Source organism: Gossypium arboreum, chromosome 13 (genome assembly GCF_025698485.1).
Source record: "Gossypium arboreum isolate Shixiya-1 chromosome 13, ASM2569848v2, whole genome shotgun sequence".
Classification (NCBI taxonomy): Eukaryota; Viridiplantae; Streptophyta; class Magnoliopsida; order Malvales; family Malvaceae; genus Gossypium; species Gossypium arboreum.
Window position 1 is genome coordinate 120,889,511 of NC_069082.1, and position 12,845 is coordinate 120,902,355.

Below are 12,845 nucleotides of genomic sequence, written 5' to 3' on the forward strand. Positions count from 1 at the left end.
GAATTTTAATGATGTTAATAATTAGATCTGAATTATTAAATCTAAAAATTAAAGAGACCAAAATCCTTAAAGAAGTAATGAATTAAATTCCAAGTAGTAAAAGTACACACTTTAGGCATATTTTTAAGTTGTTTTTATTGTTAAATTTATGTTCAACATTAAAGGATCTATTTTGTTCAATATAGACAAATATTAAATATAATAGTTGTTGTTTGAGTCTTAGTTCGATTGGTATGAGTATTGTTATTAATACAGTAGGACGTGAATTTAAGTGCGTTGAAACAAATTATTCTCCTATTTATTGGTTGAGGAGAGACTATAAAAAGTTCTAAACATTAAATCAATAATAATTAGATGTCGCTATTTACTTTTGATAAAATGTTTTTCTTCAAAACTAATTACAAAATATTTGCAATGTGATTAGGTTACTTAAACGTATTCATAATAATAGATGCATATATTCTTTTCCTCATTTAAGTGTTGTATACATATTCGGACCTCCTCAATCTATCTCTCTTTCTCTAATCTGTATTTGTCCATCTTTCCTTTTGTATCTGAGAGTATGAACCTTGCACCTTCCCTCCATCAACATCACTTGCTTTATGGGTATTATGAAGAACGAGAGGCACTTTGTGATCAATGCAATAAGCATATTTATGATCGGGCCTTTACTTGTGAAATCTGCAAGTTTTGGCTACATGCTGAGTGTGCTCTGCAACAATTGCCTTTTAAAATTTCACATCCTTCTCATTCTCAACACCCTCTTCGACTGATCTACAAAGATAATCATCCCTGTTGTAATGGATGTTCTGGTCTTAGTCGAAACTGGTTATACCGGTGTCAACCTTGTGATTTCAACCTTGATCTCAGTTGTGCTTCTTCAACTACTATTCCAACTCAGATAGATAAAAAGATTAACCATTTCTGCCATCACCATACATTGACGCAATTCAACTATCGTAAAGTGAGCAAATATCACCCTAGTTGTTTTTGGTGTGTGAAGCTTTTGTCAGGAGTCTGCTATGGTTGTTTACAATGTGACCCATTAAAGCTCTGCATTCATGAAAGCTGTTTGATTAATATGCCCACTGTGATCACAGAACATCCTTTCCATTCATCCCACCCGCTATACATAATCGCTTCTTCCGAATCTGTTAGATGCTTTGCTTGTACTTATTATCACAAGATGATATATTCTTGTAAAAAGTGCAGATTCCACCTTTGTGTTCATTGTACTAATCTCAAACCTAGTCTAAAACATGAGTTGCATCAGCATCATCTTACTCTTTTTCCAATATTAAAATCTCATCGCATCAACGAACCATGTAAGAAGTGCGACAATATCTGGATTTATCTTAACCCACTTGATGAAATTAAGTTTTTCTATCGATGTTTAGAATGTGATTCCAGTTTTCATTTTCGTTGTTTAATACACGAGTCTAGTGCTAAACACGAATATCATCGACATGAACTTATTCTTACTGATTTCTTTGTCGAAGACTTTTCTGACCAATATTATTGTGATATTTGTGAACAAGAAAGAGTACCACAACATCCTGTTTATTGTTGTAAAAAATGTAGATTTGTTGCTTATATTGGATGCGAACTCACCAAGGTAAGTAGTAGATAAAACCTTAACTCTCTTTTTAATTTGTGTGAATAAATTTTGATGTAATATTTCCCATATCCCAGATTAAAGATGATCATGGTTCAACTTCTAGCTTGGTGGGTGGCAAAGGTACTTCAATAGGGAAACTAATGGAGCAAGCTGAGAGAAATGCAGAATCCAAGGTTGGTTTCATTCTATTAATTCATTAATAGAGGTAAAATAAATGAAATTTATTAATAGAGGTTGCTATCAAGCTTCAATTGTTTCCCAGTTCTTAGGGTTTTGGATTACAATAAATGATTAGATTGACTATGATTTATATTATGCCACTTGGTGGGAAAATTTATTCATAACTTGTTTTTACTCTTTCAATGCAGATTGAATATTTTGATCATGAACATCCCCTATGCTTTAAGAAGGTTGTTGAACAAAATGAAAGTGCTATTTGCAAAGCTTGTTTTCTGGAAATCTCAGATGAAGCCTATGCTTGCAAAAGTTGTGAATACTACATACACAAAACATGCACCAATTTGCCCTGGGAGGTGCTACATCCTCTTCACCCCCAGCATTCTCTCAAGCTCTTGTCTGAATTTACAGAAAAGATTTTCTCATGCGACGGATGTAGAGACATTACTGAAGGGTTTGCTTACGCATGCTCTATGTGCGATTTCATGCTTGATGTGAAATGCGCTATTTTACGGGTGCCTAAAATTGAGACTCAAAGGCTAAAAGAGATGGAGGAGAGACGACCCAAGTCATGCCTTTTTAACAAAGCTCATCAATTATCCTTCTTCAATATCAAAGCAATCTTCGACGAATATTATTGCAGTTTTTGCAAAAGATATGTGAAGGGTCCGGCCTATAGTTGCAGCGATTGTGAGTACTTACTTCATGAAAGTTGTCTTGGGTTTCCACGAGAGATGAAACTCCAGTTTCATCCACTACACCCATTTCAGTCGCTTCTGGACAACAGTGTCAAAATTTGTCATGTCTGCAAAAGAGAGATCTGGTATTATATCTGCTATAGTTGTGTGCAATGTGATCTCCACCTTCATGCTTTTTGTGCTAAATCCTTGAAGCGGGTTCTGAAATCCACCTCTCACATTCATAATCTTTATTATTTTGAACCAAATATTGAGGCCGAGCGCCTTCAATACGAGATGCAAAACTGTGGAAAATGCAGAAAATTGTTACGCTCAAATCCTCTCTGTTTCTGTATGGAATGTGATACCAAGTTGCATGTTGAATGTGCTTTGCCACCTTCACTCAAATCCAAATATCACCTCCATCCTTGCACTCTTAACCCTGGTTTTATGGAAGATGATTCAGGACAAAATTACTGTGACATCTGTGAAGAAGAAAGAGATCCAGAAGATCATGTCTATTACTGCACAGAATGTCAAGGACACTTCGTTGCTCACATAAATTGCATGCTTAATTCGGTAAGTCTACCCTCGTCACTTTTTAATTTAAAATTTGCCCCTAAATTATTATTATTATTTATATAACATCTAAATTATTCATAATCTCTTAAATTTAAAATAAGAAGATAAACAAGTTAAACTCAGGTTCTCTTAAACTGACAACAATATCATTATCAAATTGTTATTATTTATTAAATAAACATGTAAATATACACAAAATTTCACACAATCATAATTTCAAATTTTATTGAAAAATAGTATTCTACCCGCTTCGAATTATTTTAATTTAGTAGCATTCTTTCTTTTTTTTTTGGTTACTGTTGACATAAAATTTTCTAGTAATCACTATGACGAATCACAGATAGTTAAATACTTTATTAAAAATATCTATTGAATTGTTTTATTTAAAACATTTTACTCCATAATCTGATTTGTTTTAATTCTTTAAATATACTCTAATTAATGAAAAAAAGGGTCATTAGAAAAGGATAATAATAGAAATCTGGGAAAGAATGAATATATTGAAGACCATTACTTTGAAATTTGCAATTTATGTTCTGTGGAAATAATAAGTTTAATGAAATCTAACACCAAATGCTTTACCAGGAAGAAGAAATTGCAGCTAGTAGAAGGATCCTCAAATATGGGATTGGACTTTCCAAGCACCTCAGGCTGGGCTGAGAGAGAGAAAGTGATCAAAGCAGCAGTGATGAATATTCAGAGGAAGATGATCAAAGCAACAGTGATGATTATTCAGAGGAAGAAAATTAGTTCTGTTATTGCGTTGGCAGATGAATAGAATAATGTCATCAAGGAAACTATTATCACTTGAATGAAATTGCGTACTTTATATTGCAATCAACTCATTTTATCCTTTATGCAGTTACTATTATTATTTATCAAATTGAGTCAGTGCACTAAAAGCAGAGGGAATCCAGCCATTGTTGAAACCTTAATTAATCTTGGTTTGCTTCCACGTTTTGGGTAGAATGCAGAGATTCAAGCACTGATGTGGGGAAGCCATTTCAATCTGACCTATCTATAATAGATTATCTTTTTGGTCTTTCATCATATTAAAATTAAATCATTATACAAATAAAATTTGCTCACCTCTACTCTAATCTTATTACATTTCACCTATCTATAATAGATTATCTTTTCAATTAAAGGGTTTAATTTAATGTTGTTTTCTATTAGACACTATATTGATTTATCAAAATATTCTATACATCTAATTAATTAAATAAGTAATAGAAATTTATTCGGGTATGGTGGCTGGCCCAAGAATAGAAGCTGTGGTTGGTGCAATGGAAATTTCAAAAAAATTAACCCAATCGATATTTTTTTGATTAACTCAAGTTTGAACATCCCTAAATGTAAGGTTGTGCAGAAAAATTAAGATATGAAATATATACTGAATGGAGATATTTAAACGATTAATGAAATACAAGTTAAAATTTATAGCTAATCAAATTAAATGATTCTATTTTTTATTTAATTTATAGTTAATTTGAAATTTATATGATGTTAAAAATAAATATTTTTATTTAAAATAGTGAGAATAATTTAAAATTTTATATAAAAATATTTGTTTTAAAAAATATCATTATTCTTTACAAATATTTATGAAAAGATTTTTAAAAATTATTAAATAACGCCCAAAATTAATAGAAAGAAAATAAAGGGTCATACCAGGGTTTTTTACTATAATAATATTTTAAAAAAAATTCCAAAATAGACTGCCTTCAAAATTATATACCAAAATGGGCTATTTCAAGTGATGGAGGGTGTTGCATAGGCGGCACCACCTCAATTTTCGACATGTACAAGTAAAAAAAAAGTTAAAAAAATAATAAAATAATGGTCGAGGGCATCCCATAGGCGGCACCGGTTGTGGTGTTGCCATAGGCGACACCAGTGGTTGGGCTACCAGGGGCGGCACCCTGCACCGATGGGACGCATCAATGCTCCCATGTTTTGTTTTCTTATGTGTTTGCAGACCTTATAATGGTCCCCAATTTGTTTCTGCTAGTGCCTGAGTGAAGGAGAAGAAGAAGAAGAAGAAGAAGAAGAAGAAGAAGAAGAAGAAGAAGAAGGAGGAGGAGGAGGAGGAGGTGACATTGGTGAGGGAAGAAAAAGAAAAAGAAAAAGAGAAGGAGAAGAAGAAGAAGAGGGAGGAAAGAAGGAAAAAAAGGTAATTTTTTTAAGGAAATAATTTTAGTTGTTAATTTAAGGAAATAAATTATTTATTTTAATTGTTATTATTATTATTATTATTATTATTATTATTATTGTTGTTGTTGTTGTTGATTGATTTTGATTTAATTTTTAAATTTATTTTTTGCAAGGTATAATTTAATTAAAAAGAGATATTAAGGTATGTTTGTATTTATTTTATTTTTTATATATATTCATAATTTATTTTTAATTTTTATTGAAGTAAAAATCCTATCTATATTATGTACAAAAAATATTTTATTATTATTTTATTTAATTTATTTGTTAAGTGTGTTTTAGGTTAATTAGATATATTTTTTATTAAATTTATTTGGCATGTTATATTTTGATTTTATTTTTTTATTTTTTATTTGATGAGGTTTTTACAAAATAGTATAAAAATATTAAAAGAATATCTTAATGAAAAATAAAATACGGGAAAGAAATAAAACACGAAAATAATAACTTTTTTTGAGGAGAGTGGTGTTGGCGGATTTTTACTAAAAAATATAAAAATAAAATGCAAAAATAGTTTATTTTAAAAATAAAATACAAAAATAAAAAAATAAGAACAAAGGGCCAAAACCAGAGTTTTTTACTAAATTAATATAAAAAACACTAAAATAATACATTTGAAACATTATATACTAAAATAATATAAAAAATAAAATACGAAAATAGGATATTTTAAAAATAAAATCTGAAAATAAAATAAATAATAAAAAAGGCCAAAATCAGAGTTTTTACTAAATTAATATAAAAATAATAAAATAATACATTTGAAATATTATGTTCTAAAACAATATAAAAATAAAATACGAAAATAGTATATTTTAAAAATAATATCCAAAAATAAAAATGGCCAAAATCAGAGTTTTTACTAAATTAATATAAAAAACTTAAATAATACATTTGAAACATTGTGTACTAAAATAATATAAAAAATAAAATACGAAAATAATATATTTTAAAAATAAAATCTGAAAATAAAATAAATAAAAAAACAAAGGGCCAAAACTAGAGTTTTTACTAAATTAATATAAAACACTAATATAATACATTTGAAACATTATGTACTAAAATAATATAAAAAATAAAATATGAAAATAGTATATTTTAAAAAATAAAATCCGAAAATAAAATAAATAATAAAAACAAAGGGCCAAAATCAGAGTTTTTACTAAATTATTATAAAAAAACTAAAATAATACATTTGAAATATTATGTACTAAAATAATATAAAAAATAAAATACAAAAATAGTATATTTTAAAAATAAAATCCAAAAAAGGGCCAAAACTAGAGTTTTTACTAAATTAATATAAAAATACTAAATTAATACATTTGAAAAATTATGTACTAAAATAATATAAAAATAAAATACGAAAATAGTATATTTTAAAAATAATATCCAAAAATAAAATAAATAATAAAAACAAAGGGCCAAAACTAAAGTTTTTACTAAATTAATATAAAAAACACTAAAATAATACATTTGAAACATTATGTACTAAAATAATATAAAAATAAAATACGAAAATAATATATTTTAAAAATAATATCTGAAAATAAAATAAATAATAAAACAAGAGCCAAAACTAGAGTTTTTACTAAATTAATATAAAAAACACTAAAATAATATATTTAAAACATTATGTACTAAAATAATATAAAAATAAAATACTAAAATAGTATATTTTAAAAATAATATCCAAAAATAAAATAAATACCAAAATATATTGAACTACATGTCGTATATTATATATATTATAATTTAAACCAAAATATTTTACTTATTATCATTTTAAAATAATAATAAAAATATTTGTATTTGAATTGGATATATTTATTTTTTAATGTAGTATGGCAAAAAATATCTTTGTCGGAAAAACTGTTTGGTATTTTTTGTAATTAAAAGCAATATATAAAATTTAGTTATTTTGATAAATATTTAAAATCCATCAAACATTGAAATTAATAACTGAAATTTATTTTGAAATTACAGGCATCGTAATGGCTTCATTGATTAAGAAAGATCCTCACGTAGCTGACACAGTTAATAATATGGTAATATACTGTTATTTGTTACTCACGGGTTCCATTAAAAAGAGATCTATGTAATTTACGGAAATAAATTATCTTATTATAACTATTTTCTGCAATTTAACATTGTCAGGGCTCGTACCGCGTATTAAGGGGCCGGGTGAATGGTTTAGGATATTCCCCGGATGCATGACTGATGCCCTACTTGGAGCTAGCTAGATTTGGGTCAGCAGCATTGATCCGGACGTTTGATTTTCGGAGCTAGCTGGATTCTTTTTCCTGGCTGTAATTGGTCATCCGGGCCGTAATAAGATCGTGTCTGTAACTCAATGACAGTCTCCGGTACGTACTCCCGTATAACGACTATCCATCTATGTAGCTTGTTATACGATGCATCTAAATCCCCATACAATTGCTCTATTGCTATCTGTTTAGCTATCCACGCCTTTCGATATGATACTCGATACTAAAACCGTGCCTGCATTTCGGCAATCAGTACCGAAACTTTAATGGTCTGCATATCCTTCACCATTGGCATGATAAACCTACAGATAGTTTTGAAATCAAGTTTTCCATGGTCTTCAGTCGTACGTGTTGATGTGCATGTGTGAGGCCCAACAAATTTACGTATCTCCCACATCTGCGATTTTTGAATAAATACAGCTCGTACCCGCCAATTGCAACCTTCCGCCGACTTCCAACACTCTCCAATATATAATGTCAGTTTAGACACTGCAACTTTGTAATCCACTGATATATTTATGCTATACCGCTTAATAGCAAATACACACTCTTCTTTACTTTCGAATCTCTGGCCTACCAATAACTCTTCATGCTCGGAATTTACGGCCAGCTGGTGAGTAGGAAGTATTTCAGGGTACTCAAAGAACTCAGCTACATGCGCCACGTTGGGGTCTATAAGTGACATGTGTGGTCCAGGATTATTATGTATCACAATACGTCACATTTGGTTCCCCACCGAAGACGCGTTAATGTTTCCATCGTCATTCACGTCTTCATCGTCAATATCATCGGGGACATCGTCCACATCGGGATCACTATCACTATCGACCTCTTCATCACAAGGATCACTACTATCATATCCATCATCACCAACCATATCAATATCGAGTGTAACATTAAGATCGATATTGATCCCACGTATAGTCGATTCGCTATCAACGTACGATATTGGAGCCACCACGCACAGTTCTTGAGCTGTATGTTCTTCACCATATGCAGTGAGATCTTCATTCTGCTCTATACTGGCTAACTCAGCAAATAAGTGAATCGGTGCATTTTTGTCACTCCCATTCCCACAGTAAAGAGCTATCATTGTCTCCACGTCTTCGTCGTCTACAAGTTCCATTTCGGTGAATTTGATAGGATCTGTCGAAACTGGAAACTTGTAGAAAAGTTTCAAGATCCTTCTCCCACAACGTATAACAATTTTTGCGTTAATCCTTCCCTTCATATCATCCAACGAGACATTTCTATTAAATCTCATTGCTATTTGTTGCCGACATTCAAATATTCAAATATTTTTACGGTTGTTGTTAAGATGATTCCATCGAAATAAACGCATATGAAAAACTGAATATCCATCTTCAATACTCAATCTGTTAAAAAAATAAACAAAATTTCTCAAAACAATTTCGAACAACAAATAAATTACTTAAATACAAAATTAATTAATCAATATGCAATTTTTTTCATTCATAAGCCCATACTTTTTCAGTTCTCATTTTGTACATGAACAATATTTATCTTTACATTTAACCACTTAAATTCAGTTCTACATTTTCTTCCATCTCCGATCTTGTATCTTCATTTGAGAAATTCTCTACAATCCAATTTAGAAATTCTTGATTCTCTTTATATTCATCTTCTACAATCCAATTTGGAAATTCCTCGGGATCTTCTGGCTCTTCAATCTTTATAACGGGTATTGAATATACAAGCTTTCTTGGTAATTTCCTAACAATTAATTTATCCATCCATGATTTGTCAAACACATTTTGCTTCCCAATTAACTTTTGTGAACCTATACTTTGCCTCGCTATTTTCCTTGTTCCATAAGAGATTATAAACTTTGCGAAGTTTATAACTAGATTCCAATAGGTTCGTGGTACCAATGTCTTCCAAAGTTCGTCTAAAATGATTTGATGCTCCTGTTCTATTAATGTCCCTCTAAGGGTTAAGTATTGCACTTTATTGTTTCTAATCATTTCATGACCCTTCCACAACACTTTTTGCATCTTTCGATTTACGGTAATAAGGTGTTGAACAATGTCTTCTTCTGGTTTCATTCTGTAATCGTGCACTTCTCTCATCATCTTATCAACTTTCTCCTTTTGTGCTAAACTTATTATCTCATCAGGCAATACCAAATATGTTGCCATTTCTAACAATATGTATAACAAAAATATTTTTAGTTGTTATCACTAATTAACAATTACTTTATAATAGTCTTACTAACATAAAAACTTTCAAATATATTTTAAATTTTTAAAACATAACATTCACAATAAACACATAATTAATCTAAACACATAACTTTCTAACATATCACAATAAACAAAATAAATTTTAAAACAAAATATAAAAGTAACACGAAACAAACTATATAATACTAACAAAATAATTTTTTCTTATCACAATTTATTTTATTTAAAAATAACAATAAAAAATTACTTTTTCTTTTATTTCTTCTCTTTTCTTTCTTTCTTCTCTTCTATTCTCCCTATCTTCTTCTATAATTTTTTTTCAATCTGTAAGAGTCGAATGGGGGGAGCGGTGGGAGATATAGTGGAAGGGTCAAGCTTGTCGAAAGGCACCACTGGTGCCGCCTATGGTAGCACCACAACCGGTGCCGCCTATGGGATGCCCTCGACCATTATTTTATTTTATTTTTTGAATTATTTTTTTTTTACCTATACATGTCAGAAAATTCAGGGTGGTGCCGCTTATGCACCACCCTCCATCACTTGAAATAGCTCATTTTGATATATAATTTTAAAGGCAGCCTATTTTAGTTTTTCTTTTTAAATATTATTATAGTAAAAAACCCGTGATACCAAATCGAATTATAATCGGCAGTCTAAAATTCTGAAAACACACCCCTAATTTCAATGGGAAAAGCTGTGCATTCCTAGCATGGTCTAAGTAGTAATAGCCCATAACTGTTAGCCCAACAATGATTTTGTGATGGGCTCCTTGAGAAAACCGTTTCACAATTAAGATATTATTTGAATTTTAAAAATAATGTAGATATTTAGAAATATAATATTTATTGTAATTTCTCAAATTCATATATTTATTAAATGTATATTTAGTAATAAATTTGAAAATTTTAAAATATATTTGGCTTTCACAAATCCATGTTTTATAGACTTTTCTAATATATTAGATTGAAGCATAACCTTTTTCTTTCATAATATATGCATTTTATTTTTACTATTTGCATTATAAATGAAATTAAAATCCATATTCGGAGCATTAATGAATTGGATATTAATTAGTCATTAACTCTGCTTCATTATCTATATATAAATTTCATAATTACTAGATTATGATATGACATTTTCCTGACGTAAGTAAAAGAAATTTATAAAAGAGAATTGATATAAAAATTAAATACGGTCTTATTTGAAATGATAAAGTTGAATTAGTGAACATCTAAATCTTATAATATGTATGTATTTTTTTTCTATATTTTATATTAAAAGGACAAAATAACCTCAAAATAATATTTGTTACTTTATAAAAATAATAAATTTTTGTAATATTACAACTAAATTGAGACATGATTGATGGATGACATAAACTCAATCAAACTAGATTTATGATGCACCCCATGATATGAGTGAAAAAATTATGTAATAAATATATTTATTGAAAATTCTCATGAAAATCAATTAATGTTTTGGTTACAACGGTAAAATCAATTATTTATCATGCATAGTGCTTCGGGTTCAAATTATATTATGATCAAATTTATATTGATTTATTATATAAAAAATAAAAACACACTCATAAAAATATTTTAATAATTTTATAATTAAATTGATGCTTGATTAACTTGTAACACCAACTTAATAAAGCACTTAAAATATATAGATAATATTGTAAATACCTCAAAATCAAAGAAATCTGTTTTTTTTTTTTTGGAAATTGAAACTTAAAATGAGGAATGTATGGATTCATGATGCTTTCAAATGTTGTAAAGTAGTTAACAAGACAAGCAAAGTCAATTATTCTTAGACGACAATCAAAGCTTAAATTATATTAAAGTAATTATCTTTTCTTTATAAGAAATAAAGAAGTCCAAATATAGATCTCCTTTTGAAACTTTTTCTTTATATATACCAATTATTTATTTCTTTACAAACACTCATGCTTTATATGAATGTCACACTTATATATATATATATATATATATATATATATAATTGTAATTACAAAGAAAAGTTGAATATCAAAATCACTGAAAGCTAGAATTTATAAATAAAGAAATGGAAGTGTGAGAAAATAAATTATATTAAAGTAATTATCATTTTTAATGAGTTTACAAGTATAAATTATAAATAATATATGTCGGTCAATTAAAATTAAAATCAACTCAATACAAAGCAACAACAAATTGAAAATTGATATATATCCAAATTAGGATCACACATTTTGAGATTTGAATGCGGAATAACTTAGAGGAAACTTATGCATGACATTTGCATATAGAGGTGTAACACCCATTATCCAATTCAATAATAGATCCGAACAAGAGATGTTACATTTAAGCACATAATGTTCTTTTGAAATCACATTCATACATTTGCTTTATAACATTTTTAATATACAATTATAGTTCATATTTACACTACCAACTCTAAGAACATGACATCTCTAAAGTTCAAAATCATATATCAAAAGAGTCTTGAAACTTTCAGCATTGATATGAACCTTGTGAAGAGGTACTTCTCGTATCTTCAGTGTAACTACCCAAAATCCGTGGGCACTAGAAAAAATATATTATCGGGCCTTTGACGTAGTGAACCAGGTTTAAAAATAATTATTAGAAATATTTATGAATTTAGTGGTGTGTTTAATTAGGTTTTAATTAGGTGAATTTAGCTTAATTTAGAGTAATTAGCAAAAAGGAATAAATTAAATAAGAGGTAAAAGTTTAAATCTAAAGCAATAGAAAGTAAAAAGGGCCAAAATGAGAAATATGCCATTAAGTAATGGTTGAGGCGGCATAATTGTATTAAAAATCTAAGATTTTATTTAGATTATATATATATACTATATAATTGATTATTATAATTATTAATTGTTATGGTTTTATATTATTAGTAGTATTATTATTAAATAAATTAAATAGTAGAGAATTGTATGTCAATAAAAATATTGGTACATTTGTAATTTAAATACTTAAATTACTTATAATGTAAGTACTTATAATTTAAGTATAAAGATATATGTTAATTAAATAATTAAATTATGATAACAAATTGAATAATGACAATTGTGATAAAATCATTGGTACATTTGTAA

General features: G+C 28.4%; 1 protein-coding gene across 1 annotated transcript; it reads left to right on the forward strand.

Annotated features, from left to right (window-relative positions):
- The first annotated feature begins 562 nt into the window (after window positions 1–562).
- LOC108462591 (uncharacterized) lies at window positions 563–3,895 on the forward strand. Its single transcript, XM_053024604.1, has 4 exons — window positions 563–964; window positions 1,693–1,791; window positions 1,987–3,051; window positions 3,640–3,895. Exons 1-4 carry the CDS (start codon window positions 563–565, stop codon window positions 3,712–3,714), a joined length of 1,641 nt encoding a protein of 546 aa, XP_052880564.1. The 3' UTR covers window positions 3,715–3,895.
- Window positions 3,896–12,845: the final 8,950 nt, after the last annotated feature.